We start from the raw sequence: 21,314 nt of genomic DNA, 5'->3' as shown, positions 1-21,314 counted from the left end.
GCTTTGCTCGCCTCGACTCTACTGGTACTGCTTTGTTCTGCTCTATACATGTGCTCAGCTCAGCTCAGCTATGCTATGCTCATGGTTCAGTCAGAGCTCAACTAGTTCTTAACTGCTGAGTTCTCCATCCTTTAAAATCCTATGCTCACATTTTCCAAGGGTTTCATGTTAAATGCTCTTTATGTTCTACTTCATCCCCCCCCCCAGTGAATTTATCAGCTCTTGTGCCAAAGTATACATGTTTTTTACTTTCATGAAAGGGAATATATACAACATTTGCTTTGCTTTAATTTTCAGAAATGGATGGATTTGGAGGTGTGGTATTTTACAGCAAATATGTTTTGTGTTCGTAGATGCTGAAAAAACCTAGAAAAAACAATCATGTTCTTGTGGTCTGGTTCCCTGACCCCACTTATGATGAAACAGAGAAATTTGTAGACCGTCAGGGAATTGTAAGATCAGGGAACCAGTCTAGCTTGCTTGTACCTGTTCATAGGTGTGTAATCGATTGCAAAAAAATGCTGACTAACTAATTATGGTAAATTAGGGCCATCGTTTGAAAAAAGCCAGTTTTTTCCAACGCTGGTCGAAAAATACTACTTTTCTTGAAAATTACAGCACACCAGGTGCCATGAGTTTGCAGGATGCTTTAAACTGTACAAGGTATTTCATATTATAAAGGTATTTCATATTATAATATTTTTTGGTAGTTTTGTTTTTTGATGTTTGCAAATGTTGTAGGCCTATATTCACTTAAGCCTGAGTCATCCAGATTCATTACATCGAACCCATGCAACAACGGATTTTAATGGTGTCTGTATAATGGTCATTATTTTGGATGACTGATTTTGCTAATTAGCTTCTGCGAGGGATACCACAAATGAATCATCAGTTCCCAGATAAGAGGCATATCTAATTACCATACCGGACAGGCTGCCTTCTCATTGGTCCATATGAAGCATCATTACATCATACTAAAGATGCTGTGCACAGGTGTGCATTGGCACTGAAGGTCGTTGACACCACTTTGGGATAAATTGGTCTCATCCTGAAGCCCTAGACTTTTTGCATTTGTCTCTCATCACCCCTGATGGTGACACTATCAGAAAACCCATCACTGTATCTTTCAGCAAGCTCGGAGGAGAAACAAAGCCGCTAATTATATTAAAGCCGTTAATTATATTAATGGGAAGTTACAGCAGCCGATCTAGAAATTGTCTATAGGGGGCAGTCCTCCAGTTGGGCATTAAGAGGTTGTTGAGCCATAACAAGCAATACATATGGGCAATTCCGCCAATGTGGAAATACATGTCAGACACTTTAATGAGCTGCTGTTGGAAAACTGGATGTGATACATCACTAATGTGTGACATCTAATGAGTAGAAAACAACTACAGACCAAACTGAGGTACAATGTACCAACACCTTAAAGACCTTGTACGTGTACATCATGTAGTCGGACGTATGTTGGATTGTACGGAATTGCCCATATCCGCTCCGTTCACAAGTACCCCCTCACCGGCAAAGAAAGTCAGTTGGAGGTGACCGACCGACGCCATCTTGCCTGACTGCAATTTTGCCGCGACGCACGGCCGTACCACTGCGTGTACACACCGTAATACAAATCCCCTGGTGTACGTGCGTCACACACAAGGAAAGAGGTGCACGTCAACCAGCTAAATGTCCTGCCCATGAGACGTCCTTGCTAGGTAAAAGGGCGCCCTCTTTCGTTGGCGCACAGAGCCCATAGGCCGAGGTACATCATCATAATGGACGTGCAGATTGACAGGTACTTTGATGTATAACCATGAGAATATACCTGACTATAGATGTGTGAATTGTTTAACAAGTGACAAGAAGTACTGAATATCAAACCACTGTCTGTGTCATTTAATTAGGTGTGGCATTTTTGATGACCCAAGGAGGTCACTCCCCCCCCCCCCCCCCTTACACTGGGAAGTAGGCCTACCATGTGTTGACTACAAGAGCTTGAGTTCAGTTGCAACATAGTTTACTATGTAACATTTTTGGCTGCGGGTTGCTGAGCATCAAGCTTCTTGCTGATTTACAGATGGAGTGGAAGTACTTTTACCACTGCAGGCCTACACATACGGCACTGTGTCACACTGATTGGCCTACACACAAAAACATGGAGATTTTACAAATAATGCACAAACCCAATTAGTTGTTTGATGAAGCTATCTTTGAATTACATCATGAAGTATTTTAATGTATCTTGTTCTTATTTGCATATTGTGCCTGAAGGCCGATTCATACGTCACGCGAAAGTGAAGCAAATTTTACGACGTCAGCAAAGAAGTTTCTTTTAGTGGCATTTACCGTTTTCCAAATAAACTGGATTGCGTGTGATGTTTCTCTTTAATTCAACTTTCCTTATTACATTTGTTGCAACATTTTCATCAGTGCTGCATGAAAATACTAAATCCTGACTGTTATCTTATGCTTATTGAAAAAAATGCAAAACAAAAAATGAAGAAGGAAAAAAGCTCTTGTCTATTCCCGTAGGATGTCTTCAAGCCATGATTTCATCCGAAGCCCATTATTGGAAATGACACATGTAGTCCACACAACAAAACTCAATTATTGATTCAGGTCGTTAGGCCAGCCACAATCAATGGATCATTTTTCCATTTCCGCTGTCATCCTCTTTAAGATTGCTTGATCCACCGGGAACTGCTTGAATATGGATAATGTGGCTCGCACGTCTCATTTCAAAGTTCTTGTTTTGCTGTTGACAGGTTAAGTGTATTAGCCTACTTGTTCCGGTTTTTCACGTGTCCATTTAAGAAACTGCTTCTGACAGTAGCAATTTGGGAGTGTATTTCGTTCGGGGAGATGACCCCACATTTATTGTATTCCTTGGGAAAGGTTATATTACTCTAGATGCCTTCTATAGGAATCTTCAGTTTTGATTAACCCTACGGAACTCCTTGCCAAGATCTTGCTTTTGCCCATCCTGATAACTTAGCACATTTCAAGTGAAATACATGTACAGATTTCTTCTTGCTCTTTAAGTTGCTTCTTTATTTCTTGCCTGTAGTGACCACACTGAGTTTCCATCAGCCTTGTGGATGGCAAGCATAAAAAAAAATTTAGTGACCGAAATTGCCAGATGTTGCCTGAAATGAACCACTCAGAGGTCACAGATTTCTCCCTTCTCTTTCAACCAGTTAACGTCCTCTGACGTTATAACATGTACTGGCTGTTTTTATACACAGACACAGCTGACGGGTTAAAATGTCAAGATTGCCTCGACTCGCCTCCGGGTGACGTCTAAACACGCTAATCCCTTGTGCCTTTTGTACACACACACAAAGTCCGTGAAGTCTGTGGAGGAGGACTGTGTGTTGATCTTGCAGACCATGTGGATCGTTGTGCACGGTCTTTTGTTCGTCAATTTACGATCCAGTGCACACCTCAGAGTATTAAAAAATATTAGGTTTCGGCAAGAAATATCGTACAAATACTGTTGAAATGATCCTTGCAAATCAGTATTTGTGGCGTTTGGCTGTATATCAGAAGTTGGCTGAAAAATTTTGCCTTTTGCAAAAAGCGAAATTTCAGCAAAAGTATTCCCAGCGCGAAGTGGTTAAGCATCACATTAAAAGTTTAGGCCTTTTAAAATCTGCTTGTGTTTTACATACAGGGGACTATTTTGTAGCACTGCTTTAGAAAGTTGTGCAAAATATAAAGCCTAACTTTTACACACAACTTTTCCACAGGTGAACCCTGCTAACTTACCTAGCCTGTTTAGTACTTAAGAAGTTTAATTCTGTCTTTCACAGTAAGCCTATCACCCCACCAAACAAATAGTGGAAGGCCAAAACGTCTGAAGAATCCTTCCAAAACCACTCAAGAAATCCCCAGAAGTTGGATGTTGAGGTCAATATCCACCAACTGAAATAACTGGATCTTCCCAGCCCAAATGTCCTGAAAGAAATTCAAGTTTGCTCAGAGCCAGGCAATTGTTTGTTCTCACGCAGGATGATTCAACAAAAACAGCACTATAAGGCAACCGCTCTCTCACAAATGTGCACTTATGATCCCTTGAGTAATTTCACTCGGAATACTGATTCAATCCCTTAATAATTGCTGTAATTCCCACAATGACACTATCTCCACTCGAGTTTTTTTTTCCCTCTTAAGTTGTCGGGTTAATGCACACTCACATGCACCTGCAGATTTGTCAAGACATATGCCAAGTAACATCCATAATTCCTCAGTTCGGCTCGAGTGTACATGCGTAAACTGTAAAGGCTAAACTTAAATGCACTTGTTTTTCCGGATGATTATGTGTTTGCGCTGAAGACGAAGGCGTCAGAAATGAAATCTGACAAGATGCAGCCTTCTGCCAAGTATTCCTATGTAATTTACTGTGTTGTTTAAAAGCAGTTTAATTCTGGCCTCATGTCCAAATGGACCTGCGATCATCAGGGCGCTATATTTGGTTGGTATTTGCGGCACCTCAAGTAATCACCGCTCGTTCATCTTAACTCATCAGTGTTTTGTCAATTTACTTGAACGTATTGCTTAAGCTGGAACTTGCCACATGAGCACGTGCCTGTTCAGTAACTGATTACTGAATCTTGTGCAAGCCAGTTGCCTTTCAGTATTCCGATGACGTGTAGCGTTTCTAGAAACGGCAACACTGCAATGAAGGACGAAGGGAAGCCTATGAAAGACATCAGATCAGATTAAGATATCAAGTTATCGCGGAACCTCAGCACGCGCTGTCCAATAAACAGACAACTGATGAATTGGAAAGGCCTCACAGAGCTCAAAATTAGAATACATGCTCTTTCCATGTATATGACAATAGACCAGTGTGCCCTAGCCTTGTGTTCCCAAATCAGCACCTTCATTAAAAAGTAAAAACAAAAACAAACAAAAAACGGACTAACAAACAAAACAGGAGTTTGGAACATCTCACGTATTCCCCAGCCTTTTAGTCAAAATCAGTAGAATCAATATAAATGTTAAGCAAAATCTTAAAATATTTATGTAGCATATGAAACTGATATGGATACTTCGATGGACAAGCACACATCCTGTGTAAGACACATCACTAACGTCAGAGAAAAATCTTAGTATCGTAGTACATAAGCCGCAGAAGAAATCCTCTTCACAACTTTTCAAAATCTCATGGGCACTTACAATGAGCACCTGAGCTTTATGAAATGATTAAATTATAAAACCTGAAGCCTTTTCCCCGATAATCAACATAGAATCTCTTAAGATCAGATTTCTGTGTGTCAGTGAAATACTGCCTGAACAAAATTCATAAGGATCCGTCATTATGCTTGTGATCTGGTATTTAAGGCTTTGGTGTTATAAGTACCCCTGATGTATTCCTGGACAACAATACATTGGCAGCAACCTGTGGTTGAATCAACCAAATAGAATGGAACAGTTCGTGAGCTCCTTGTTGGTTATCATTTAGGTGTCTTCAACTGGACTCTCAATCACTCCAATTTTCTTGTTTCTCTACAGGTGATCACACTTAAATTCAAGAGAACTTCACTTTGAGGATAAAGATATTGGGAAGTAATATCAGTGACAGTTTCATCATCATCATCATCAGCATGGATACCTTATGTTTTCTGGTTCTGCCAGTGTGTCTGGAGTTAATCTTTGCACCCCTGGCTGGGGCGATAGGCGGGATGTTTGGAGATTCTTCAACGTCATTCAGCTACTCCTGGAGTACAGGTCAGTCACTTCTTTAATCATCTGGTTCTTCTCAGGTTTGATGGCAAAATGTAGGCCCACATTGCTCTGGATTATGGGAGCATTCTCTTCCCACTTTCACATCCCAAACTTAAGAACAAAATTGGTCCCCCGCACATTGGGTTTGTGAGCCCCGCAGTGCCAATTTTGTGGAGGTGCTGAACACACAACTTTGCTAAGCACAAGAAATATTTACTTTCAAGGTGAAAATTCCAGTTGAAACCAGTCCAACTGGAAATTGGTAACTGGTTTGAACTGGTTTAACTGGCTTTGAACTGGTTTTACCGGTTCAAACCCAGTTATACCAGTTCAAACCAGTTACACCAGTTCAAAACCAGTTACACCAGTTCAAAACCAGTTATAACAGTTCAAAACAAGCTAAACCAGTTCAAAGCCAGTCACCAATTTCCAGTTCAGCTGGTACCAGTTGAAACCAGTTGAGCCAGTTTCAACTGGAATTTTCACCTGGGTATAGCAAAAAAAATGAGTCGCCGGCTAAACTGTCTTGCAACGTCAATGCACTATGACTGGTTTCCAACAGAATCATGCTTAGAGCACAATTTGCTAAGCAGAATTTTCCGCTGAGCAGCTCCCTAAAATTGGGTTCCGCTCACAAGCTGGGTTATCTCCAGGTGACAGAGTAGGATTAGAATCAACTAGATTTGAAACCAGCTGGCATGCCATTTCACTTCCAGTCTCAAGACCGTTCCAGGTCAATCTTTATCAACTGGAAAACAGCACCGCGCAAATCCAGGGCTTAACCTGGATTTGGGAAAACTTGGGGTTAGTGAAACAAATGGGAAATGAACGCAGCTTTAGGGAACCCTTGGGTAATGGAAAACGAACACTGCAAGGAAATCTTCGGATCAAGGAGTATTAGAGTTAGTCTGTGGTTTTCACTCTTTGGTTAGTATTTCTTAACCGTAAACAGGAGTGCATTTTAAGGTAAAGTTCTAAGGTTTATATGTTGTTTTGTAATCCACAAAAATCCATTTCACACTTTAGTTTGATGAGAGGAGTATAAGTGTGGTTAACTGGTCTATTCATGTGTCTACTTATTATGCACAAAGAGTGTTCCAAAACAGTATCGTTCATGTCAGTTAGTTTGAACAGAATACAGAAGACATTTTGTAACCATTACAAAACATTACAAATGGTTGTTACAAGTATCAGTGATTTGTGATAGTAAAGTAGCTAAATAAATCATGGAACTATGTCCAAAACATAAAAAAGCATAAACTCATAAAAAAACCACCATAATGCGGAAAAGCCCTATGTTCTGTTCCTGGAACAGACATAGATCTAGTTTTCTTCTTATAATTGTTTGGTTTGGGTTTTGGGTTTATGTAAATGGAAGGTCAGGTTTCAGTCTGGCCCCTAGCCCTGCATTCTCCAACACTCCAGCCTCTATTATTTAATTGATATGATTAAAAAACATTGCCAGATACTAATGTACCTAATGTACCGCGCCGGCTAGCTAATGGATACCCCCTGGAGAACAGACGAGAGACAACATTACCGCCCAGTCCGAACCCAACAGTAAAAACAAAAAGATAAAAAGTACTGAGTACACCTGGTTGCGGACAGACAAGACGGATTTTAGGCAAAGGAGATGGAGCGTTCTGTTCCCGAGGACCTGCCAGGCATTCCTAATATTACCCAATTTACTGCTTGGGTTTCTCCCATCCTGAGGGAGTGGCGGAGCATGAAAACAACGTGTTTGGCGTATTGATGATAAAAGTCTGGCAGGAGATGGGGAGGGGGGGGTAGGAAAAGGCCTTGTGAATTTCTTCCTTCTCTTCTAATCAGTCTGGATTTCAATTAACGGGCATACTTGTATGCGTGGGGTTCTGTGATTGGTTGTCATTAGTGTAACCCAGTTGCTAATTATGCTACAGGATGTGTAATGTTCCTGTCGGCATTCAAGGGAGGCGGGGATCGGAGGGAGCCAGTGGTGGTTCCTGAAAACCACAATTCTCTCATCAGCAGAACCAGCAACTGAATAATTAGTTCAAAGCAGACCTGGCCGGCATTCATCATGTCCATTTGGGCTGCCAAACGTGCCAGAGATGCATCAGCTTTCGACACCGCAAAATAATGAAATTTGACAAGATTACGTCTGTTGACAAAAATAATTACGCAGCAACTCAAATTCCTCTCAACCGAGAAAAAAAAATGTGCTGACACTCACACAAACCAGACAAATTAAGACTTGCGTTAGACAGAGATTAGCTTGAACATTCACAAGCTTGGCTGCATATATCTATCACTGTTCGCGTCTCGCTGGCAGCTTGGCGCCAGATTATTTTTGTTACTGAGGATAGGCTGCAGGGAAAAGCTAGAGAACTTGTGAATACGAAAGTGTTAAGCACAAAGTGTGGCATGCATTCTTTAACGCCGCAGATCTTGAAGCAGCTGAAAGCTAGATGGTAATTTACTGAGGTCTCGCGGGCCTGTAGCCAGCCTGGTGTGGGGGGTTGTCCCTCTTTTTTTTTCACAAAAAATGTGTGCTTTTCTTAGTTAAAATGGATCTTCTTAGTGCATGATCAAAGCTACAATTGCTGGAAATCAAAACCTGCATACAAAGTGCTGATTTTTTACTATCAGCCACTGAAAGTAGTTGAAATGTTGTCTCTTTTTTACAATTATTACAGGGGTGTGAAATCTCAGCTTTAAATTTCAGCTTTTTTTGTTTTGGATTTACAGAAGTGCATGGTATTTCTTAAGTTCTGTTTTTTTACGCCTTTTTCAGGTGTTAGGTTTAGCTGTCAGGGACAGCTAAAAAGTAGACTCATGCAAATTTTGGGTTGGCATTTCAACTCTCACACCCCCCCCCCCCCCCATACAGGCTCTGTAGAACACACATTTCAGCGGCCAAACAGATGTTCCAACACTGCTCAACTAAAAGTTCACAAACTGAATCTTATTTAATTACCTGGTTAAAGTCAAAAAAGAAAGAAGAAAATAAAAAAGGTCTTCTTTTTCCTCACGTACAGTACATGTAAAAGTTCACCTGTTCTGTGGGGAGGAATTGATGCAAAAGGGCAGACTGTCCCATGTGCAATCAACAATTAGGAGGGAACAATGTGGAGACGTCAGGGTAGATTGTCTCAACCGTGCATCCATGTGACTCGGATCAAATGAAATTTCCACCCAATCAAGTAGATAGGAGTCGGGCCCATTGTGCACAGCAGAGCTTGCATTTGCCTGCGTCATACACTTTTTCACTCTTCACACAGCTTAACTCAGAGATTTCCTGATTCCCTGGGTTAAGCTCCCGTTAAAGCAGTGTCCTTACCAGGTTTATTTACCACTTGTTTCATTTACGGCACATTTTCCCCAAACTTAGGGTAAGCCTGCCCTGTATTGGTATAGTGCCATTTCACTCTTCGGTCTTTTCACACTATCGTCTCACCTACCCTTGATGAACTCAACATGGGTCCACCATGAGCTTAAAGGGGTCCTGTGATTTGTGCAACTTTCTATACTCCTCTTAAATGTATGAAAACTATTTGACATCCCTTTTTGGTTAATTTTATTGAAAAGTGCACTTCTTTAATTAAACATTAAAAATATTCCATGCTTTCCCGGACAACTGAGGGCACTGTTGCTGTGATATCATTCCAGGAAGACACTGTTTAGTTCAGAGGTTTTCTGTTCAAATTGAACCCAAAATTTGCTTATTGAAACTTTTTGTGAGAAGGGTTGCTCATTGGCTTTCTGCTATGTATATACTTTACACAACAACGATTCACCAAAGAAAAGAAAAATTACGACAGCAAAATGTCCAAAATTCTAGCAACTTTTGGTGCTGAAATAGCTGTAACATTGAAGCTTCTGCCCGGAATGACATCACAGTTCTGCTCATAAATATGGAAATTTGCCTTAACGTAAAAACCAAAAAGGCCTTTAAAATGGCAAAACGAAAATTGAAAATAAGGTTGGAACAGAAAGGTGCATATTCAAGGATTGCATTAAAAAATTACATTGCATGGCCCTTTAAACGGGTCCGATTGAACACGGGTTGCCAAAGCATTCTGTTCACACTTACACCGGTTTGTACACAGGTCAGGCATAGATTTCAGATTTGTCTACCCAGGTAGAACCTCTCAGCCCTGGTCCCAACCAGGGCTGAAGTTTACCTGTGTAGAGCTAGTGCTGGACCCATGAAGAAGCTGTAGATTCTTGCCGTTAGGGTGAAAGGGTTCCTGAAATCTCAGGGTTTTTCGCGGGTCCAACGTGGAGATTCTGGATAGTGTGAAAGAGCCTCCATAAACCTTGACCAGGCAAGGTGTTGGGACACGGTGTAAGATATCATGCCAGATAACTTGGTGTCACACCAGATAACTTGGTGTCACACTACAGCATCAGTGCTGAGGTTTTGTGATGAACCCCTTGACGATATCCCTGCTCATTGGAAGGGTTAATGAAGCCATGGGTAACATTTTATCCCAGAGTAGGAAAAGTGTTGTGTTAACACTCCCTTATGTTAAACCAGGGGCAACTCGGGTTTAAAACTTGTTTAAAGTCAAGATAAGGCCTGTTCTAAGCGTCCTGCCGCTGCTGTGACAAACTCAATTGAATTGAGCTCTGCAGTACGAATCTTGGCCTCGGCATATGTGATCTGGAGGTAATTCTGCAGGTTGTGGGTTCGAGCCCAGCCTGGGCTATGACAATTCTACGCCTAATGGGTAGAGGCATTATTAATGCCTTGCAGTGGACTAGTTACCCATCCCAACCCTATTCATATTGTGAAGAGATAAGATTATCTTGTCTTGTTTCAGTGTGAGGGGCTGGTTCTTCCACACCTTCCTCTGTAGCCCACACACCTCAAGTGGCCTTTGGCCTTGTGATGGGCGATTTGCATAAAAATAAAAATTTTAAAAACCCATTGCAGTTGCTCTAAATGCAAAGCTTATTAATTGAAATAAATACATCCAGAATTTCCTACCATTGTCTTTTATTAGTGTGAAAAGGGGCAGGTCTATCACATTGAAAGCTGCTCCTTGATCTATGCTTGGAGAACCAATAAGACATGCATTTTATTTGGGGGATTCCTCTTATTAATTTGAAATGTATAAAATAAGTAAATATTGGTACATGTCAGAGAAAGGAATCACAGGACAAGGGATGCAGGCCTCAAAACCCTCTGCAACTTTTCAAACATTATATGCACCACAAAGTCACTGCCATACCGGTAGTTTACCACTGAGACAGCATCTCAAGGAATGTCTCCATCCTGCTGTGTGCAAATAGACACCGGATTGGATGAGTCGGTATCCCGCTGGCCCCATGATAGTTACTCCCGCAGTGCTCTGTCAATAGCCTGTCAGTCTGCATTGTACATGGATTGGTGCGGTGAGGGGGGGGGGGGGGGGGCTACCATGTGGTTTGCCTCAATTCAATAACTTGCCGACTTCCACTGTTAAACTTGAGTGAATGTTTACAAAGATTGGTATGAAATGTTAGGATCATTCATGCTTCTATATTATTGGATTGTTTACGTGTGTGTAATTGCAGTCCCTTGCAGTTCCCCACTTTTACAACTTGAAAAGTAATGAGTGTTTACGGTTGCACCATGTAACAAATCTCTTTTGTTAGTTTGTGAGATTCTAAAAAGAACCAGGTGACGCTCAACGTTTTGGACAGTATGTGCTGCCTGTTTTTGAACGTTGAGTTATCCCGGTTTATTTCAGAACCTCACACACTCACAAAAAGAGATTTGTTTCACGGTGCAACCGTAAAATTGCTCTTACTAACTTGCTCTTCACCATGCAAACCTTCAAAGTTTTGCCAGTTGTTTGCAGCTGTGTACTTTCACTTCCATCGTGGCATTTAGAAAGAAGTTTCAGATTTTAGAGTTTTGAATCTGTTCCCAGACTGATATCAATGTAGATTAGCAATGCACTCCCTGATTCAGAAACACAAAACGTATTTCTGTCCTGGCCTGGAGAAATTGCTCTTCGACAACGATTTATGCTATGTTAGAGACTCTACTCTGCCCTCTAGTGGTGACAATCAAAATCGTTTCTGTTTTGTGTGGGCGCTTCGGGCCATTTTTGAATCTCATAGAGGCAAATTTCATGGAGACCCCTAGGAAAAAAATTTGCTACGCGCACAAAGTATATATGCATAACAAAAACAAGTAACCGAGCCAAATGTCATATGAAGTTGGTGACAGGGGGCAAATTTCATGACGCTGCTTAACAGTAAGCAAAAAAGTTGTGCTAACTATAGCAGAAAAGTTTGACCTTAAGCACTATTTCATGGTGTGGATGTGCTAAATGCTGAGCGCATGGAGATTTGTGTTATTACATAACTGAAATAAGCAACTTTTTCCTCTGAGGTAAGTGTGCCTTTTGTTGTGCTTACTGCTTACAGTCTCCATGACACAGACAAATGGCTCAATTAGCAAAACATCATGTGCTTAGCAGTGCCATGAAATTGGGCTAGGGTCTCTTGTTATTGTTGAGCTCATAAATTTGCTAAGTAATATTTCTGCTTAGCATCCCCTTTTACAAATGATGCTCACTGCTGTTCTGTGCAAGATGGCATGGGGCTTAACTCTAACGCCCTGGAACCAGTCAGGCAGCACATGACAGCAGTGTTATGGAATGGCCCTCACTCACTCTCTTGAGTAGGTCAAATAGCGTCCTTCGTGTGAGACATTGGAATTGAATCAAAACCCACGACTGCATCAAGGCTGCGCATCGGCATTAGAGTACACACAAATTTTGTCACTGTCCTGAAAAAGAAAGTTGAAAAAAAAAGAGCACTAATTGTGTTAACTACCAGTGGGTAAACAGAAGTTGTTTCAAACTGTCAGCTTCATATGCGAACATTCAATCACCATTAATTCTGTACATCAGTATGTTCCAATGAAGACTGCCAGAGTGCAAATTGAAATCCGTTTGATTGTCACACGAAATGCTTTCTGACATCCCAGCCTACCCCCCCCCCCTTCTCCAAATTCCCCTGCAAATCTCAATGCCATTGCGTACTTGAGCCCGTCAAGATTAATTTCATTGAGATCGCGTCAAGCATGCTCATCTTAACATTGCTCTGACAGCGTGCTTCGCACATCCTCTATCTTATAAAGCTGACCACCATAGGCCTGTACCTGGTTAAACGACAGCCGTGGAAATCAGTTGTAATCAAGCTGGCCTTCTCGCTTCCCCCTGTTGCGTCTGTTGGATTGAGGCAGCACTGGGGCCGCCTGAGGGGGAAAGATGATGGAGGAGGGAGGAAGAATGGACAGACAGACAGACAGACAGGGTGGAAGACAAACAAAATGCAGAGGGATAGGGGTGCACTGTCATGCAGACCCTTACGGCCTACATCTGCAGGGTCTGCATGACAAAGATTATGCATCCCTATCCCTCTGCAGTTTGTTTGTCTTCCAATCTGTCTGTCTGTCTGTCCATTCTTATTCCCGCCTCCGTCATCTTTGCTTTGAAGTGTGCAGTGAAAGCGTACGTTGCATTGCATTGTGGTGTACATGTAGTTTGTAACACAGGGGAATCTCGAGCAGCCCAAACTTGTCGGACAATGCTGTGCAACACCTTCATATTGTACAGTTGTGATCTTTTAGCTTTCTGTAAAATTGTCTCTGCATGAGTATGAATGGGAGTGCTAGTGCAAGCACCCTGCAGGTATGCATGTATGTATCTGTCTAATAGTGACTCGTGATTTGGGCTCAAACTCGGACTCAACCTAAGTGGCTCAAGACTCGGATTTGTACTCAACCCAACTGACTTGACTTAAACTCTGGCAACATTACACATTTGTCAGCCTGCTGATTATATTCATTTGTCTTGACACATGGACAGGAGATAAACATTACGATTCAAAGAAAGTAGCCGCCTGTTTCAGCCAGGTAGCTGTTTATAGCTCTAGTTGGATCATGAGTTTAACCCTTTGGTATACTTCAATCGGTCCCGACACCTTTTTTCTCTATCTTTCTGACTCACTTCATTTAGGGCATTTTTTCTTCATCATCAATCCGTTCAACCTGCATCTTTTGGCTTAATCTCGTTTCACGATGTCTTGTAACGCCAAAAGGAGGGATGCCTCGGCAGAAACCACTGAAGATTAATAGAACTGTCTCAGCCCATCCGTCACTGACTACATCACCAGGTGTAGACCAGTAATTGGCATGAACATACCTGTGTGTGTGGGGGGGGGGAGGGGTTGGGTACAGCAAGACAGTACTCTGGCCTCAATTAGTGCAAACAGGACCAAGGCTTCGCTGATTACTCTCTAACGGAATCAACAACGTGTACAATAACGGGAGGGACTGAAGGGTTGGACGCTTGTTTCTTGACAGCAAGTTCAGATATGACCGGATCAGGCATATATGCAGTATTTCAAGTTGGAAGGTACATTTGCTCACAGTATCATATGAAACATATGAGGTTATGGCAAGAATTATCGTACAAATACTGTTGAAATTACTCTTGCGAATCAGTATTTGTGGTGTTTGGCTGTATACCAGAAGTTGGCTGAAAAATTCTGTCTTTTGCCAATTAAAATCGGAATTTTCGGCAAAAATAATCCTGGCGCGAAGTGGTTAATAGGGATAAACAATTAGCAGTAAAATCATACATGTAGCAGGTACCAATAAAATTAAAGTACATGTTATGAAGTACATGTACGTACTGTACAAAACATTTGAACACTTGGAAAGCACCATGTTTTTAGGTGTTATATATTCCATCTTTTGTTCAAATGCAAGTTTCCATCTTCTTTTGATTGCATTCAAAATCAAGACTCAGTTACCGTGTCCCCCATAGACTTGCGTATATTTACACAGGTATCTGCTGGCTCAGATACTCAAATTGATACTCAAATTGGCTTCAAATTGTCAAATCACAATGTGCACATGTGCAATTCTAGTATGTGAACGATGAGTATGGAATGAATAATGTCATTTCTTACTGGAATTTGGTGATTCTGTTGATTCAGCTGTCATGCTGTCTCATTACAAAATCCCAATCAAAGACAATGCATAATTTGTATTATCATAAAGGCTTTATATGCAAGATTGAAGCCGGAGGGACATTTGCACGAGCTTTGTTTCTCAGGAATCAAATTTCTGAGATTTAAATTTATTGAGTTATAAATTATCTGGGGGATTGATCACAAAAACATGGAGGGATTATCCCATTTTCGAGTCTTCGTCTCGACTGTCACAGGTTACTTCTCATACTTTAGTCAGATCTATGAAAAACTTGGCGAGTGCACTTGATATCTTTCATACTCTTCTGTGCTAGAGAAAGTATATGAAATGTTTCTTTTTTTTATATTTAAACTGTCACACTGACAGTTCTTCTTAACAGCCAAGCCTCTTACTGTATCTGATATGGAACAATCCCAGTCGAAGGGCTGACATGGACCATATCGTAATAAAACGATAAAAATGGTCGCCCTAGTGTATGAAATCTCATGTACAATAAACACAGAGACCCAAATCGGAGTGACAGGCTGGTGCCCGCGGGCTTCTGTCACGTTCTGAAGAGCCTTTTGAATTGCATGCCATTCTCTACGCGCCCGTCAGAAGTTGTGCAATCTTTATTTTGGGGTATCCGTTTTCTGCGGAGCCGTGAGAAATGGGAGAACAAAATTGTTGGTAGTTTCACAAAATCAAGTAGAGGATTTTTTTTTACTGCAGTGTTGTGTTCAAATCAAAGACATTCTGGAAGGGTGGTCAAGTTAATCTTGAAGACGTGAAGCCTTATTGAAGACACATTCTCTTAATCTCGTATTTCAAGTTTTATTGAACACTTGAAAACGTAACTGGCAGTTATAGACCAAACATTTGGAAAGCATGAAAAAGTAGTGTTGGAAAATCACAACTATTTCACGTACAGCTAAATTTCACAGCTGTGTTTAACAACAATTGTAACATTCATCAAATAGTTTTTTAAGATGAAGGGAAGGGACTAACAAGATTAAATACAGCTTTAATTGCTTGTGGAATGTGATCCTGCCAAGAAGAACAATCCTGGAAAAACTGTACCCCATGAACAATTTGTGTGTGTGTGGAATAGATCCTACTTAATTTCGTAACAACAAATACAATGGTTTTATTCCTATATTTATATTTGCTTTGCCCGCCAGCTCTTTAGGGAAATTCATTGTTTTTGCTGCTGTGGGTTTGTGCCTTTGCTAATCTTTGCGAATTGATAAATATAGCTCATTCTTAATAAAGAGGGCAACACCACCCTTTTTTCATCCTTATAGTTCCTGACTCCAACTATTTAAAAAAACACCATTATTCTGTATTAAATCTGATTTTGTCATTTACCCACACACGTTCATTTGCTAATAATATACTTGCAATGTAGAATATGTGGAAAATGACAATTTCCGGCACTCCTATACAAGATTGAACTTGGGCCTGTCCTGAAAGAACAGAAAAAGAAGAAAGACAGAAGCGTTTTTAAAATTCCAGCAAACCACTTGAACAGATTGTATTTTGATTTGGCCGTTAATGGCCCCCCATCAGCTATAATCCCCATCTGGAGTGTGTGTTGGGGGGGGGGGACCGGTTATCCCAAACCCTCTTGAATCTGTCACAATAATCTTCCGAGCGTGTTTTGTTGGACGTGGAGTGGAATATGAGCAGATAGCTGCAAGGGGGGCTTTGAAGCTTTGAAGCTTTGGAGCCGTGCCCTTCTGTGTCACCAGCTATTTCATGGAAGGGGGGAAAAGCTTACGCAAGTGTGTGGCATGCGCACATTGCCAGCGGCACAGAGAAACAAACTGGGACTATACAAATCCCGCCAGATTGTTTCCGGCGATGTTGCCAAATGGCTGTATTTTTTTTATTTTTTTTTATGGGTCGACCGCTATATCTCAAGTACTTGTGGGTTTTACCGGTTAAGTGCCCCTCTGCCCTGGCTCTGAGAATGTGTTTGCATTGTATAAATCAAGCAATATATTGATTCGCATTATTCAGGAACATGTATCCATCGGGTAAAATTCTTTCCCTTTGGGACCATTAAGGAACAAAAGTGGCAGAATCCAGGCTATTTAACCTGTGAATGGAGCACTTACTTGTAACCTCCTTACATGTAAAAGCCCTATCAAATGGGGTGTTGGTACTTGAACTACAGTGTGACTATAGTTCTTTAGTTTTGACCAGATGCAACAGGAGAAATCTAGAATTGTGTATTTATTTTTTACTGTTTCTACATCTTGATATGTTACAGAATTTTAATCTTTATGTAAGGACTAATTCCAAGAGGCTTCAACAAATTAAAAAAAAAAAAAATTCTCGAAATGTAAGTCTAGAAAAACTTTTGTCTGCTTTGAATTTTCTGTAAAGTTTAAATAATCTCAGTTCAAAAACAGAGTTTTATTTATGTTAAATGTAAAAAAACCATGCTAACATTATTTTGTTTAAAATTGATTGTTAGAGCGTGATTCTCATCATGACATTGTTTGCATTTTATTGAGTTCAATATTTTTACTTTATAAACAAGAATAAAAAACAAAAAGCCATCTTAATTAAAAGCGAGTTCTATTTCTGCCATTATTTTGCAGGTCCATGGGGTCCATGTAATGGCAACCAGTGTGGTTTTGCCGGTAGCCAAACCCGTCACGTATGGTGCACCCACCCAGTACTCGGCACTCAGCCACCGTCCAAATGCGACCAAGTCACCATGCCTGAAAGTCGCAGGAACTGTTTCAAAGTCTGCGAGGAACACCGGCACCTCTTTGCCTGGCTGGCCGGTGACTGGGAGAAATGCCAACGGACAGTAGACACGGGACCCCTAGAGTGCGGGGAGACTTCCCTGGGCATGAAATCCCGGGCCGTCAAGTGCGTGGACACTAGCACGGGCTTTCTGAAGGAGGAGACGCGGGAGGTGGTGCCGCAGTACATCTGCGAGCAGTTTGAGATCAAGCCCCCGACGGAGATGGAGTGCTTCACCCCGTGCCCGCAGAACTGCATTGTGGGAGCGTTCAGCAAGTGGAGCGAGTGCACCAGCACCTGCGGCAACGGCACGCAGACGCGCACCCGCGAGGTGGTGGTGCCGCCCATCCACAGCGGCCGTAGCTGCCCCAATCTCAGCGAGACCAGGATGTGTAAGAACAATCCACCGTGTGAGAGCAACGAGTTTACGTACTTCACTAAGGTGGGGACCTGGATGAAGTGCCAGCCTCCAGCTCGGGGAACAGGGAACAACAGACTACCGGGCATCGGGCTACAGTTGAGGACCGTATCATGCCTGAAGAATAATGGAGAAAAGGTGGATGATGGGTAAGCACCATCTTGATTCTAATTAAATTCTCAACATTCATGTGAAAGCAATCTTTAAGCAAATCCATTCAAAAACCTTATTTACAAGAGACACATAGATATAAACAATTTATGCATGAAATATGATGCAATGTACATTGCTGACAATGTACAAAGTACTTGCCAAGGTCCTGACACAAAAACTTGACCCAATCACTTGAACATGACAAAACAAGGATCTCCTACAAACATTATGAATATCCCCATACTTGAAATTAGCCATGCTGTAAATGTTCAAGTCCAATACCACACTGAGTCAGAACATAGAAGACATAAATGATTAGTTTAAGGCCCCAAGCTCTCAGAAATTACTGAGTAAAAGGGCTGTGTTGGTGATGAATAAGTTTAAAGTTCCACTTAATAATTAGCCCACCATGGATGCATTAGTCAGTGCTTTCCTAATAACTGATGTGTTAATTCAGACAAAAAAACCTACAGAAAAAAAGATCTGTGTCCAATTTTTGAAACAATTACCTTTGACGTTTTTGTGTCGATTATTAGGTTCCTTCAAACTTGATCATGAGAGATTTTTTTCACATGTACCAAAAAAAACCTGCCTCTGCCACCCCAAGGAATAGACATTTATCCACAGTAAATGAACTGTACTTGTTCCATCCTCAGAGAAACTTATCATATGCGTCAACAAAATCTTGTGTAATAATATTCCGGGAATATGAAATAAAACAAATCTGAACAGATTCTCAAATGACGTGACCAATAAGATCTGTTTGTCATCTCATACATGAAGTCTACCATAGGAAGTCACACAGACACTAAATATTATATAGGCCATCCCAATAATGATTCCAGTCTCAAAAGGTTATATAATATTTTGGGGGTTATCATTTTTGATAAGGTTTCACTCAATTAAGTTTTCCCTCTGTCTACATTACTTGCTGTTAGATCTTGTTGCATTCAGGTGAGTCAGTCTAGTCATGGTTTGAGAGGTTTGAGAGTGTTGCAGCAACAATCTCATACTTTGGCTTGTTGATTCCACGGTATCGTTAACTATTTTTATTGCTTGGTTTTGCAGCCTGTGCTACCAGTATGAAAACGAAAACAGCCTGGTGCCGTCCAAGTTCCAGTCTTGTCTGGTTCCCCGTGACTGTGCCACCACCAGCTGGTCTACCTGGAGCACCTGCCCTAACCCCTGTAAGTCCCGACCGGACCCGGAGTCGGGGACAGTGTACAAGGAGCGCAAGCGCAGTGTCACCGTAGCTCCCTTAGGAGGCGGGACGCTCTGCCCCAAGCTGGTTGAAAGGCTTGCCTGTCCAGCGTCGGATGAACCAAGGAGACTGGAATGCCCAACGTAAGTCAAGAGGCCACATCATAGCTTTGCTTTTGCATGTAATAGTGTCAGGGTTCCCACAAATCATGGACAAATCCTGGATTATCTTAAGCTATTGTGGAAAGTCATGGAACACCATTGAATTTTAAGGAATTAGTTGAAAGTTGAAAATGCTAGAAACAGTCATAGATAAGTCATGGAATCCTGTGCAATCCATACCTGATGATGTGTCATGTGGCTATGGCAGCCTTCCAGTTTGCAATCCAATAGAGTACCGAAGTGAATACATCACACGCACACTTATGTGTGTAAAAGACATTGGCGCGTGTTTCAGCCCATGAACCAACACGCACGCGTACTTCATTTGTTTGCACTGTATTTCCTGGTTATAAATGTCATCACACTTTGGTACTCTATTAACTCTACATCCTTCTCTAGGCATACCACTCATTTTTAATACACCATTGTGATTCTTTTGAGGTGCTCAGTGGTCTTGTGTCAAACTGGAAGGCTGAAAGGGGTGACGCAGGGGTAAAAATACACCACGATTCAAACTTGAAATTCTCAACAACATCCCCCCCCCTCGGGACCAAAACTTTTAGCCCCAGGCAAGACACTTTCCCCAGGGTAAGAACTGTATTGTGAAACAAGCAGGGGTGATCGAGTTCACCCCGGGGCGAGCATCTAAGGGTTAAAATAGACTCTGAAGTTTAATGTAATAATTGCAACAATTCATCTGAAAGGATGGTACATTGTGTACAACGTGAGCTTTATTTGTGACTTTTCGACCGAAGCAAGTCCAACTAACAGCTCGTTACACTGGACGGCGATGAGTTGTAACAAATCAAATAAAAACGTCGTTTAAATTTACGTTAATGTTTTGACATGGAAACATACACATGGTTTTACTCCTTTCACTTCTCGTTTGGATAAGCAATAGTGAAATGTATTCAGCCTGCATACAAACAACATGTAAATTGACCCTCCAAAAGCGACACGCTGCCTTTAACGTTTCGTTACATGGTGAAGGTAATGAGTTTAAGGGAAAGGGTTGGGTGGAAAAACAACGCAAAACTCAAATGTCACGAAGTCACTCTGTCGACCATGGCCACAGCATCCCTGCGCAAAGAGAAAAACCCTGTTTGTCCCTGCCAAGTGCGAAGCTGTCGATTTTGATTAATTTCCAGGAGGCAGGAAGGGGCGATCCGAGCGCAACAATTAGATCCAATAGATTCGTCCAGCCTCGAGCAATTCGTGGAGGGGGGGGGGGGGAGTTGGGGAACAACGGTGTGTGATGTAAGGGCGCTGAGGGGATTTGCCAAGTTGGCAGAGGCTTTTTTGGTGTTTTGTTTACGATAACTGTCTCCAGGCCTGACACAGGTGGGGTGGGGGATTTAAATTTGTCAAGACATCCACAAGATTTGACTTGCATCTTACCCTTGTACCTCCATTTCAACTATCCCGGATTCCCTTTTAGAAGTTCTGAACTTGTACCAAAATGTTTCATCCAAAGAGAAGAAAGTTTTCTTTCCCAACAAGTTTTTTAATTTACTCAGCCAGAGTTAATGATTTTGTTTATTCAACTGTTTCGCATGTCAGAGTTGGTACGAATGGCAATTAGGATTATGGCATAGTTGCTGGGGTATGTGACTCTTGATTATAGGGTCAGGGGTTCGAATCCAGCAACTTTGCCCTGGACAGGAATTTTTTGGTCTGTGTGATTTGGACCTTTTGTTTAAAAGTTACGGTAAAGCTTGTAAAGACTCTCGTAATCGGTTTTGGCCACTTTTTCACCTTCTTGGTATGTGAATGCCTTTCATTAGATACCAAGCGGCCCAACTTGGAATTCAAGTCCTTTCATTTAATTAACTGTATCTCTAGACTGGAGTGTCCAAATCAAATGGGATAAAGACCATTGTGTAGAGTATTTACTATACCTTAAGACTCTAGTTTTGCAAAACGGAGTGCCAGTGTTTC

The 21,314-nt window shown here is 41.5% G+C and overlaps 1 protein-coding gene across 2 annotated transcripts in view; it reads left to right on the top strand.

Moving 5' to 3' along the window:
* Window positions 1-21,314, top strand: part of LOC119720157 (thrombospondin type-1 domain-containing protein 7A-like) — a 111,920-nt gene that overhangs the window by 23,807 nt on the left and 66,799 nt on the right. For both annotated transcript variants that reach the window (XM_038189716.1, XM_038189717.1), the window contains exons 2-4: window positions 5,512-5,727; window positions 17,293-18,010; window positions 19,083-19,358. In XM_038189716.1, coding sequence (XP_038045644.1) covers window positions 5,604-5,727; window positions 17,293-18,010; window positions 19,083-19,358 — 1,118 coding nt within the window. In that variant the 5' untranslated portion in view covers window positions 5,512-5,603. The remainder of the gene's footprint in view (window positions 1-5,511; window positions 5,728-17,292; window positions 18,011-19,082; window positions 19,359-21,314) is intronic.

This window comes from Patiria miniata, unplaced genomic scaffold (genome assembly GCF_015706575.1).
Source record: "Patiria miniata isolate m_02_andy unplaced genomic scaffold, ASM1570657v1 HiC_scaffold_9, whole genome shotgun sequence".
Taxonomy (NCBI): domain Eukaryota; kingdom Metazoa; phylum Echinodermata; class Asteroidea; order Valvatida; family Asterinidae; genus Patiria; species Patiria miniata.
Note: the sequence above shows the minus strand (reverse complement) of the source record. Positions and strands in the feature narration are given on the sequence as shown.